The following is a 13,365-nucleotide window of genomic DNA, read 5'->3' on the forward strand; positions in this document are numbered from 1 at the left end:
AAAAGTTCATACCGACAAAAAAGAAAGACGGTAGAAAGGGGAAAAATCGACCGTGGATATCTAAGGGGGTGAGGGAGAGTATCAAATTGAAGGAAAACACATACAAAGTGGCAAAAATTAGTGGGAGACTAGAGGACTGGGAAGTCTTTAGGGGACAACAGAAAGCTACTAAAAAAGCTATAAAGAAGAGTAAGGTAGATTATGAAAGTAAACTTGTTCAGAACATAAAAGCAGATAGTAAAAGCTTCTACAAATATATAAGACAAAAAAGAGTGGCTAAGGTAAATATTGGTCCTTTGGAAGATGAGAAGGGAGATTTAACAATAGGAGACGGGGAAGTGGCTGAGGAGCTGAACAAGTTTTTTGGGTCAGTCTTCACAGTGGAAGACACAAATAACATGCCAGTGACTGATGGAAATAAAGATATGATAGGTGAGGACGTTGAGATGATTGTAATCACTAAGGAGGCAGTATTGGGCAAGCTAATGGGGCTAAAGGTAGACAAGTCTCCTGGCCCTGATGGGATGCATCCCAGAGTGTTAAAAGAGATGGCTAGGGAAATTGTAAATGCACAAGTGATAATTTATCAAAATTCACTAGACTCTGGGGTGGTCCCAGAGGATTGCAAAGTAGCAAACGTGACACTACTGTTTAAAAAAGGAGGTCGGCAGAAAGCGGGTAATTATAGGCCGGTAAGCTTAGCTTCGGTTGTAGGGAAAATGCTGGAATCTATCGTTAAGGAGGAAATAGCGGGGCACCTGGAGGGAAATTGTCCCACTGGGCAGACGCAGCATGGGTTCACAAAGGGTAGGTCGTGTCTGACTAATTTGGTAGAATTTTTTGAGGGCGTTACCAGTGCAGTAGATAACGGGGAGCCAATGGATGTGGTATATCTGGATTTCCAGAAAGCTTTTGACAAGGTGCCACACAAAAGGTTGCTGCATAAACTAAAGATGCATGGCATTGAGGGTAAAGTGGTAGCATGGGTAGAGGATTGGTTAACTAACAGAGAGTGGGAATAAATGGGTGTTTCTCTGGTTGGCAACCTGTAACTAGTGGGGTCCCTCAAGGATCAGTGTTGGGCCCGCAGTTGTTCACAATTTACATAGACGATTTGGAGTTGGGGACCAAGTGCAATGTGTCAAAGTTTGGAGACGACACTAAGATGAGTGGTAAAGCAAAAAGTGCAGAGGATACCGGAAGTCTGCAGAAGGATTTAGAATGGGCTAGGGTCTGGCAGATGGAATTCAATGTTGCCAAGTGTGAGGCTATCCATTTTGGGAGGAATAACTGCAGAATGGATTATTATTTAAACGGTAAGATGTTAAAACATGCTGCTGTGCAGAGGGACCTGGGTGTGCTGGTGCACGAGTCACAAAAAGTTGGTGTGCAGGTGCAACAGGTGATTAAGAAGGCTAATCGAGTTTTGTCTTTCATTGCTAGAGGGATGGAGTTCAAGACTAGGGAGGTTATGCTGCAATTGTATAAGGTGTTGGTGAGGCCACATCTGGAGTATTGTGTTCAGTTTTGGTCTCCTTACCTGAGAAAGGACATATTGGCACTGGAGGGAGTGCAGAGAAGATTCACTAGGTTGATCCCAGAGTTGAGAGGATTAGATTATGACGAGAGGTTGAATAAACTGGGACTGTACTCATTGGAGTTTAGAAGGATGCGGGGGGATCTTATTGAAACATATAAAATTATGAAGGGAATAGATAGGATAGATGCGGGCAGGTTGTTTCCACTGGTCGGGGAAAGCAGAACTAGGGGGCATAGCCTCAAAATAAGGGGAAGTAGATTTAGCACCGAGTTTAAGAGGAACTTCTTCACCAAAGGGTTGTGAATCTCTGGAATTCCTTGCCCAATGAAGCAGTTGAGGCTCCTTCTTTAAACTTTTTTAAGAAAAAGATAGATACCTTTCTAAAGAATAAAGGGATTCGGGGATATGGTGTACGGGCCGGAGAGTGGAGCTGAGTCCACAAAAATCAGCCATGATCTCATTGAATGGCGGAGCAGGCTCGAGGGGCCAGATGGCCTACTCCTGTTCCTAGTTCTTATGTTCTTATTTGTTCAAAATTCCACTCTGCTATTTTAGCAGCGATGCTAACTTCTCTAAAATAACCGGGCTAATGCCACCACTGTTTTGTGGAGAGAGAAATTCCCGAGAATGTATTCTGTTTTTTATACTTTGTTTCGTTTTGTTATTTACAGCACTGAAGGGGGCCATTCGGCCCATCGTGTGGGCACTGGCTCCCAAAAGAGCTACCCAGCTAGTCCCATTCTCCAGCCCCATCTCCGTAGCCCTCCAAATTCATCACTTACAAATATATATCCAGCTCTCTTTTGAAATCTTCTATGGAATCCACCTCCACCACTCGCCCAGGCAGCACATTCCAAACCCCAACAACTCTCTTGAGTAAAGCAGTTTCTTCTCGGCTCACTCCTAGCTCTCTTGCTGACCATTTTGAAATTGTGACCCCCCCCCCCCCCAGTCACTGACGTACCAGCTAGTGGAAACAGAATATCCTTCTTTACCCTGTCAAAATTGTTCATATTTTTGAACACCTCAATAGGGTCACCTCTTGGCCTTCTCTGCTCCAAGGAGAACAAGCCCAATTTCTCCAACCTTTCCTTGTATCTAATATTCCTCACTCCTGGTATCATTCTCGTAAATCTCCTCTGCGCTTTCTCCAGGGCTTTAACATCCTTCCTTAAATAAGGTGCTTAGAACTGAACACCACTCTCCAAATGTGATCTGACCAATGATTTGTAGTGGTGTAGTATCACTTCCTTACTTTGTACTCTATGCCTCTATTTATAAACACAAAGATGCTGTAAGCCTTCTTAACAACTGTTTCAACCTGCCTGGCCACCTTCAGAGAATTATGCACTTGACCCCTCAAAATTGTACCATTGAGCCCATATTGTCTCTATGTTTCTTCTACCAAAATGCATTACCTTACATCTCTGCATTGAAGTTCATCTGCCAGGTGTCTGCCTATTTGGCCAACCCTTGTCAATGTCCCTTTGAAGTCGCTCAGCGTCATCCTCACAATTTCCTGTTCTCCCTAGCTTAGTGGCATCTACAAATTTAGTGATTTTACCCTCACCACCACTTCTAACGCATTTATATAAATCAGAAAAAGTAAGGGTCCCAACCCCGGGGAACACCACTTTCAACACGTCTCCAGTCTGAGAAATGGCCATCTATACTTACCTTCTATTTATATCATAGATCATAGAATTTACAGCGCAGAAGGGGGCCATTCGGCTCATCGAGCCTACACTGGCCCCTGAAAGAGACCCCTACCTAAGCCCACACTTCCACCCTATCCCCGTAATCCAGCAACCCCACCTAACATTTGGACACTACGAAGCAATTTAGCGTGGCCAATCCACTTAACCTGCACATCTTTGGAGTGTGGGAGGAAACTGGAGCACCTGGAGGAAACCCACGCAGACACGGGAGAACTTGCAGACACCGCGTAGACAGTGACCCAAGCCAGGAATCAGACCCGGGTGCTGTGAAGCAGCAGTGCTAACCACTGTGCTACTGTGCCGCCCTATCTCTTAACTTCTAAACCATGCTGCCAAGGACCCATCAACCCCAAACATTTTTAATTTGCCAACCAACCTGCTATGTGGCACCGTATAGGGACGGGTTTAGCACAGTGGGCTAAACAACTGGCTTGTAATGCAGAACAAGGTCAGCAGTGCGGATTCAATTCCCGTACCGGCCTCCCTGAACAAATACCGGAATATGGCGACTGGGGGCTTTTCACAGTAACTTCATTGAAGCCTACTTGTGACAATATGCTATTATTATTATTATTATCAAATGCTTTCTGAAAGTCCAAATATACTATATCCATGGCACTACCTTCATCCACTGCCTGTGTCACCTCGTCAAAGAACTCAATTAAATTTGTCAGGCATGTGAAAGCCATGTTGATTGTCTAGTATTAACTTATTTTTCTCAAGTGTATATTTATCTCATCCCATAATATGGTCTCCATCGGTTTTCCCACTATTGATGTCAAGCTGACAGGTCTGTAGTTTCCTGGGTTATCCTTTGCCCCTTTCTTAAACAACGGCGTCACATTTGGAATCCTCCAGTCCCCCGGGACTAATACTGTGTTCAGAGAGGCCTGAAAATTTTCTGCCAACGACTCCGCAATATGCTTTCTTACCTCGCTCAGCAATTTAGGATATATTTTTTCTTCTTTATTTTATCATCAATACCTTTAGTCATCCAGGGTACTCTAGCTTTGAATACTGCATATTTATTTCACATGGGTGATTGTACCCTATTCATTTCTCCTTTGAAAGCCTCCAATTTTTCATCCACTGTTTTACCCAGCAAAATGCTTTGCCAATCAACCTGCTCCAGTTCAACTTTTAGACCCCTAAAATTTGCCCTTTTCCAATTTGAGATCTTAATCCATGACTGACGTTTATCCTTTTCTGTTATAACCTGCCTACTTATGATTGGCTGGGGACTAATGACTATCCCACAATCCTATGGGAGTATGAACTTCCCCAATGAGGGGGGCGGAGAAACTCCTAGTATAAATAAGCTGGCCAGTTCAGGAACCAGCAGGAAGGAGAAGGTAGCAAGGGAGGTTACTGCTACTGTTATGTATATATTGTTATAGTGAATAAACGTTATTATTTTGTAACCTTAAAACTCATGCTGGATTCTTCGTGGCCCTTACAAAACTGGTGACGAAGGTAAAAGTGAATAGCTGTCTACACTGCTGAAGCCACCTCCCTGGATTTTTGTTGGATACAGGTTGGAAGTTGTTTTCTATTATACCATGCCTCTGTACGGACGTTTGGATGTTTTTGATGCTGCGCTGGAAAGCTGGAACCAGTACACACAACGGATGCGTTACTATTTCCGGGCAAACAATATCACTGAAAACGAGCGCCAGGTGGTCATATTGCTCACCGCCTGCGGGCCGCATACGTTTGGGGTGATTAGGAGCCTTACGTACCCAGCTGCGCCGGACACCAAAACGTTTGACGAACTTGTGAATATAGTGGGGCAACACTTTAACCCAACCCCGTCCACGATAGTCCAGCGTTACCGGTTTAATACCGCTGAGAGGACCCCTGGAGAATCCCTTGCCGATTTTTTTTTTTTTTTTATCCAGGCTACGCGGGATTGCGGAATACTGTGACTATGGTGAGACCTTGTCAGAAATGTTACGCGACCGTTTGGTTTGCGGTATTAACAATGCAGCCACCCAGAGAAAGTTGTTAGCGGAGCCAACATTGGCTTTTCAACAGGCAATACAAATAGTCTTGTCCCGAGAGAGCACAGAGCGAGGAGTACAGGAGCTACAGGGAATGGAAGTGCATGCCTTGGGGCGCAACCCTTTCCGTCCGAAAACGTCCCCCCGCACTCCTGCGGTACCTTGGGCGAGGCAACGTCCGGACCGACGCCAGTGGCCATCGGACATTCCTCCCTGAAGGGAGCCTTCTCCAGAGCCAATGGATGAGGAGCCATGTCCGTGTCAGATTTGTAGGCGCCGACCCCGTCGCGGATGGCGGCCCTGGGGACGCCAGAGGCGCCGTCGTTCTGACCGAAACTGGGACCAGCCCAGGGGCCGTAACTGGGACCAGCCCAGAGGCCGTACCTTCCATGTGGATGAACCTGCGGCGACTACTCCTGAGGACGTGGAGACGGAGGACGACTGCCTGCAGCTGCATTGTGTGGCAGCTCCCCGTGTGGCCTCCATTAAGGTGACAGTACGGGTCAATGGCCACCCACTTGAGATGGAGTTGGATACTGGCGCAGCGGTCTCCGTGATCACCCAGAGGACATTCGACCGCATCAAGCAGCGTATACAGACCCTTCCATTAACTGACTCACAGGCCAGGTTGGCCACCTACACGGGGGAACCACTGGACATTGCAGGAACTACAATGACCCCTGTTGTCTATGGACGCCAGGAGGGGCGTTTCCCACTTATCGTAGTGCGTGGCCATGGGCCCAGCCTGTTGGGTCGGGACTGGTTGCGCCATTTGCGGTTGCAATGGCAGCACATCCTCCAAACAGTTTCTGGAGGGTTGACTGAGGTGCTAGGACGATACCCAGAGGTATTCCAGCCTGGTTTAGGGAAAATAAAAGGGGCCGTAGCCCGTATCCAAGTTGAACCAGGAGCCACGACGCACTATTTCCGGGCGCGCCCAGTGCCTTACGCTTTGCGCGAGAAGGTAGAAGGGGAGCTCACTCGTTTGGAGAGTTTGGGTATTATCAGGCCCGTCCGTTTTGCTGACTGGGCAGCACCAATTGTACCAGTAATGAAGCCAGATGCCACAGTTCGCTTGTGTGGCGACTATAAACTTACAGTGAATACAGTTTCCCGACTCGACCGATACCCAATGCCTCGCATAGAGGATCTCTACGCGAAACTTGCAGGTGGACTCTCATTCACAAAATTAGATATGAGTCACGCCTACCTGCAGTTGGAGCTGGACCCTGCCTCCCGACCATATGTAACAATTAACACACACCGGGGCCTGTATGAATATACACGGTTGCCCTTTGGAGTATCCTCTGCCTGCGCAATTTTTCAACGTGTTATGGAGGGCATTTTGAGAGGTTTACCACGTGTGGCTGTCTACCTAGATGACGTGTTGATTACAGGGACGTCGGAGCAAGAGCATTTGGAAAATCTGGAGGCTGTCCTTAGACGCCTTTCAGAGGCTGGAGTCCATTTACGTAACACACAGTGCGTATTTCAGGCAAAAGAAGTAGTCTACCTAGGTTATCGGGTGGACCGCGAGGGTCTGCACCCCGTCGCAGAGAAGGTGCGTGCAATTCAACATGCCCCCACCCCGACTGACACTTCGCATCTTCGTTCTTTTCTCGGTCTCGTAAACTATTACGGGAAGTTCCTCCCCAATCTGGCAACTACGCTGGCCCCCTTGCACCTGCTGCTAAAGAAAAATCACACCTGGGTTTGGGGTCAGCCGCAAGAAACCGCTTTCCGGCGGGTAAAGCAACAATTGTCGTCGTCTAGGTTACTAACCCACTATGATCCGGGAAAGCCTTTGCTCGTCACATGTGATGCATCCCCATATGGTATTGGGGCTGTCCTGTCCCACAAGATGGAGAACGGGGCCGAGCGACCGATAGCTTTCGCCTCCCGCACATTGACTGCAGCGGAGAAAAAGTACGCGCAGATCGAGAAGGAGGGCCTGGCAGTGGTTTTCGCGGTGAAACGCTTCCACCAGTATGTGTACGGCCGCCATTTCACTATCGTGACTGATCATAAGCCCCTGCTGGGACTTTTCAGAGAGGATAAGCCAATACCGCCCATTGCTTCTGCACGGATCCAGCGCTGGACTTTGTTGCTTGCTGCATATGAGTATTCTCTGGAGCACAAACCAGTTACGCAGATAGCAAATGCCGACGCACTGAGCCGATTGCCTTTATCGACCGGCCCCATGTCGACCCCCACGACCGGTGAGGTGGTTGCAACCCTAAATTTTATGGACACCTTGCCTGTCACGGCATCACAGATCCGTGAGTGGACCCAGACGGAGCCAGTCTTGTCAAAGGTTCGGCACATAGTCCTGTATGGTGGGCAGCATAGACAGCTCCCAGGCGAGTTGCGGGCATTTTCCTCCAAGCTGTCAGAATTCAGCGTGGAAGACGGCATCCTCTTGTGGGGGACGCGTGTAATTGTCCCGGAAAAAGGCCAGGAGCTGATATTATCAGACTTGCACAATGGGCATCCGGGCGTGACCAAGCTGAAAATGTTGGCCCGGAGTTATGTCTGGTGGCCAGGCCTCGACACCGACATTGAGAAGGTGGCCCAAAACTGCTCCATTTGCCAGGGGCATCAGAAGCTTCCGCCGGCCGCGCCCCTACATCACTGGGAATGGCCAGGGCGGCCTTGGGCACGCTTACATGCAGATTTGCAGGCCCTTTTCAGGGATCCATGTTCCTTCTACTAATTGACGCCCAGTCCAAATGGCTGGAGGTGCATAAGATGCAGGGGACAACGTCCTGCGCAACAATTGAAAAGATGCGTTTATCATTTAGTACGCATGGCCTCCCCGAGGTGCTGGTCACGGATAATGGCACTCCATTCACGAGTGAGGAGTTTGCTAGGTTTACAAAGATGAACGGCATCCGCCATATCCGCACTGCCTCTTACCACCCGGCTTCAAATGGGTTGGCAGAGCGTGCAGTGCAAACATTCAAAAGAGGCCTGAAGAAGCAGTCTTCCTGATCAATGGACACGAGACTGGCTCGCTTTTTGTTTACGTACAGGACCACCCCCCATGCAGTGACTGGGGTAGCTCCCGCAGAACTCCTAATGGGCCGAAGACTTCGCACCCGCCTTAGTATGGACTTCCCGGACATTGGCGCAAAAGTACGCCGCACACAAGAACGGCAGGGACAGGGATTGTCTCGGCATCGTCCGATTCGGCAGTTTGCGCCCGGTGACCCAGTATTCGTACGGAATTTTGCTGGTGGTGCCCAATGGGTTCCTGGTGTAACCTTTCGCCAAACGGGCCCTATATCTTACCAAGTGCAAGCCCAGGGTCGTCTCCAGCAAAAACATGTAGACCACGTCCGGTCCAGAAGATCATCCCCTCAAAAGATTCCCCGCCCCCGGAGCTCATTTCAACAGCCGCAAAGACCAGAGACAAGGGAAGGTAGTCCTCAAAATCTTCCACTGGTGCCTCACTCGAAGCCTGCGCAGGTCGTTACAGGACCAAATGGAGATAGAGACGCTGACATGACTGAGGCAGCAGACTCTGACTCCGAGATGGAGACACCGGATGCATCAGAGGGGGAATTCTCGGGTCCACAGGCCGTGGATGTACAACCGCGCCGTTCATCACGGAAGCGCAGGCCTCCGTCTCGTTACACGCCGCCTGATCCAGCGCCGCGTGCAAATGGCGTCCGGCCTGCGGCCAAACGAGTTTGACGCCTTCCTTCGCCAGGGTCTTCGGTGGATTCCTTGGACTTTGGGGGGGAGGGATGTTATAATCTGCCTACTTACGATTGGCTGGGGATTAATGACTATCCCACAATCCTATGGGAGTATGAACTTCCCCAATGAGGGGGGCGGAGAAACCCCTAGTATAAATAAGCTGGCCAGTTCAGGAACCAGCAGGAAGGAGAAGGTAGCAAGGGAGGTTACTGCTACTGTTATGTATATATTGTTATAGTGAATAAACGTTATTATTTTGTATCCTTAAAACTCGTGCTGGATTCTTCGTGGCCCTTACAACATTTTCCAACTCAATATCGAATCGTATTATATTATGATCGATACTTCCCAACAGTTCCCCCACTCTGACATTCCCCATCTGCCCTGCTTCGTTTCCCAGGACCAGATCCAGCACAGCTTGCTCCCTGGTAGGACATGAAATCTACTGTTCCCGAAAGTTCTCCTGCACACACTGCAGGAATTTCTCCCCTTCCGTGCCCTACACTCTACCCTTTTCCCAGTCTACCTTAGGGTAATTGAAATCCCCAACTATCACAAAGCTCCTTGCCCTGCAGGTTTCCATAATCTGCCTACAAATGCTTTCTTCCACCCCCACCCACCTCCCCTCCCATCACTATTTGGAGGTCTACAGTAAATATCAAACGAGGTCATTGCTCCTGTCCTGTTTCTGACCTCCAGCCATATAGATTCTAAATCAGTAATCACATCTCGTTCAAGGGCCATGATACTCTCTCTGACCTAGACTGATGCACCTCCTTTTTACCCACCCTGTTTCTACTAAAAACTTTATAGAAACATAGAAAATAGAAGCAGGAAGAGGCCTTTTGAGTCTGCTCAGTCATCCATTATAATCATGGCGGATCATCCAAATTCAATACCCTGATCGTGCCTTCCTCCCCATATCCCTCGATCCTGTTAGCCCCAAGAGCTATATCTAATTCCTTCTTGAAATTACACAAAGTTTTGGCCTCAACTCCTTTCTGTGGTAGTGAATTCCACAGATTCACCATTCTCTGGTTGAAGACATTTCTCCTCACCTCAGTCCTAAAGGGTTTACCACTTATCCTCAAACTATGGCCTTAGTTCTGGACACCCCCACCATATCGGGAACATTCTTTCTGAACCTACCCTGCCTAATCCTGTTAGAACCCAGGATGTTAAGTATCCAGTCCTGTTCATGCTTGAGCCACGTTTCAGTCAATGCTACTATATCATATGCCCCTGGAGAAATTTCTGCTTCCAGTTCCTCAATTTTGTTCACTATACTCCGTGCATTTACGTACATACAATTTAACCCTGACTTTATCTCTTGTCTTTTGGGAGGCGACCATTTCTTTGTTCACTGTCAACACTCAAGTCTTCCCTCACTTCCTGTTCCCTATTCCCCCAACCTTCTCTCTTTTGCACTCACTGGTGCTTCTAAAGCTAGGCCCATTAATCAACCCATCCCCCCCCCCCCCCACTTTACAAGTTTAAATCCAACCCAACTACATTATTTACTCTCTCAGCCAGGAGGTTGATTCCATTACGGCTCTAATGAAGCCCATCTCTTCTAAACAGCTTTTTCCTTTCCCAATTACCCATAACTCTAAATCCCTCCCTTCTACACTATCCCTCAAGCCACGCATTTACCTCCCTGATCTGCCTTTACCTAAATGGTGAAGCTTGTGGCATAGATGGTATTTCTGTGATTACTGCCCTGGAGGTCCTACATTTCAACCTACTTCCTAACTCCTGAAACTGGTCCTGCAAGACCTTGACTCTGTCCCTCCCTATGTTGTTGGTTCCCACATCAACTACAGCGTCTGGTTGTTCACCCTCCCTTTCCAGATGTTTGTCCCAAACCCTTGCACCCGGGTGGCAACAGACCATACGGGATTCGCGATCTCTGCTGCAATTTTCTAATTTCAGAAGCGAACTAAAACTTCGCTGTTTTGTAAATTCACTCTTGTACCAAAGGGTACAGAGCTCTTCAAGCTTGCATGGCCAGTCACATACAGATATGCTGTAAACCTGTTTGGATTTGCGAGCTCACGATTGCTGAAGAACTAATATTTGCTTAAAATGAAGACAAGCTGTGTTGATGGTCGAGGACCTGGCGTTTGTTTCTCTGTTCTGCCTCATACATTACCAATGTACCTGTAATTATTTTATGTGCCTGCTTAGTGTGTGTGTCTCCTCTGCCTATATGATGTACATGTATCAGTAAGTAAATTAAACAATTCGGATGGAAATAAGTTCCCATACAATCCATGTTGCTGTGTTTTGCCTGTTTAGTTCCTCTCCTACTAAGGGATACATTAATATATGAAAATCAGGGTACAATGCACATTTTATTTTTGCACTGAAAATGGAAGAGACTTTACAAGGGTATGGATACAATTTGCATGTCTAGATTTAAAATCAGCTTGTGTTCACAGATAATTGGAGCACTGGGAGAACCTATAAAAGGCTATGGCGAGACATCTAGACGTGGTAGAAGACGACATGTCAGGTAAATTTAAAGAGCCCATGTAGTAAGATTGTTCTGTGCCTAAAGTAGTTCTAATACATTAAGGTGTGTCACTAAAGATGGTAATTTTTTTCACCTTCATCCCAACAACAACTTGAATTTGTAGAGCACCTTTAACAAAGTAAAATGTTCCAAAGTATTTTACAGGAAATTGGCAAATAAAATTTGACCGTGAGCCATGTAAGATCTTGTTAGACCAGATGACCAAATCATGAAACAGGTGACTATCAAGGGGTGCCTTAAAGGAATCGGCAACCATTCTATATCCCTCTGAACTAACAGAGAAATCAGGACACGAATGTGATGTTGCCCAGCTTGCATCGTCACAAGTTAAAATTAACCCATGCTGTCTACAGGTTTAGTATCATTGTTGAAACTTTGTAAATACAATCTATGACCCTCTGAATTTTCTTCCTATTCTTATGGCTTGAGTCACAAATTTCCGTTGGTCGTCATGCCTTCAGCTGTGTGGACCAGGGCCCCCAGAACTTCCCCCTCTAACCCTTTCCATTTCTCTACCTTTCTGTCTGTCTTTAAGAGGCTCCTTAAAACCTCCTCCTTTTTGACCAAGCTTTTGGGCATCTTCCATAATATCTCCTTACTAGCACAGACCCACAAAATATTTGCAGTCAAATTATGGCACCATGAGGCAGCAGAGCTAGCCACTGTGCCACCGTGCCACCCCTTAAATACAGAATTTCTAGTTCATTTTTCACCAAAGACTTGAATAGAATCAAAACTACTCACATTATGACTTGGTTAAAATTATAGAATATGAAAGGGACTGTTCTCTTGGGATCACGTTGGAAGATTTTACTGTTATATGTGCAATATAACAGCAAGTTGTTGTTGAATGGGTCACAAGCTCTCTTGACTCTACAACATTGTTTGATGTAAGGAATATCAACGGTCTTAATTTGAGAGAAAATAGCATTTTGCAGTGGTTTTGTCAATTTTTATTTATGTGAGCATCTTTTAATATATTTTTTAAAAAGTACATCATTGGAGCATTGTGAAACAGCATTGGACATTTTGTAAGGGCGTCCTCCTGATATAGCTAACGTTTATCCCTCCTTACCAACACCACGAAAAAAGACTAGTCATTCATCTCACTGCTTTTAATGGCATCTTGCTACATGCAAATAAGCTCATTTGATTGCTCCAAAACAACAGTGGCTACATTCAAATGTATTTCATTGGCCGTAAAACATTTTGAAACATCCTGAGGATATATTTATAAATTATGTTTTGACAATGAGCGGCACAGTGGTTAGCACTGCTGCCTCACAGCGCCAGGGACCCGAGTTCAATCTCTGTCTTGGGTGACTGTGTGGAGTTTGCACATTCTCCCCGTGTCTACGCAGGTTTCCTCCAGGTGCTTCGGTTTCTTCCCACAGTCCAAAGATGTGCCAGTTAGGTGGATTGGCCATTCTAACTTGTCCCTTTGCGTCCAAAAGGATAGGTTGTGTTATGGGGACAGGACTGGGGCATGGGCTTGGGTGGGGTGCTCTATCAGAGGGTCACTGCAGACATGATGGGCCGAATGGCCTCCTTCTGCACTGTAGGGATTCTATGATATAAAATACTATCTAAATGCACATTTGTTTTTCTTCTTTCCTCCTGGTGAGATGTAATATTGATTTTCTGTCTTCCAGCCATGTGGAATACATGAAGGATGGTGTGAAGCATATTCAACTCAAATTTTATATTGAGGGCTCGGAGCCCATAAAGGGAATAGTGCACTTGGATGCAAAAGAGGTTAATAATTTTGTTTGCTCTATTGTTCCGTAGGTCTGCCTGGTTTTAGTTTATGTGAATGGTTTCTCTTTTCCCCACTCCCAACCTCCATAAGACGATCAAATTTTTTTTAAA

At 46.7% G+C, this 13,365-nt stretch overlaps 1 protein-coding gene across 2 annotated transcripts in view; it reads left to right on the forward strand.

The window, feature by feature from the left end:
• timm21 (translocase of inner mitochondrial membrane 21) overlaps window positions 1-13,365 on the forward strand; it is a 55,311-nt gene that overhangs the window by 40,518 nt on the left and 1,428 nt on the right. For both annotated transcript variants that reach the window (XM_072467154.1, XM_072467155.1), the window contains exons 4-5: window positions 11,402-11,475; window positions 13,149-13,251. In XM_072467154.1, the coding sequence (XP_072323255.1) occupies window positions 11,402-11,475; window positions 13,149-13,251 (177 nt within the window). The remainder of the gene's footprint in view (window positions 1-11,401; window positions 11,476-13,148; window positions 13,252-13,365) is intronic.

Source organism: Scyliorhinus torazame, chromosome 11 (genome assembly GCF_047496885.1).
Source record: "Scyliorhinus torazame isolate Kashiwa2021f chromosome 11, sScyTor2.1, whole genome shotgun sequence".
NCBI lineage: Eukaryota > Metazoa > Chordata > Chondrichthyes > Carcharhiniformes > Scyliorhinidae > Scyliorhinus > Scyliorhinus torazame.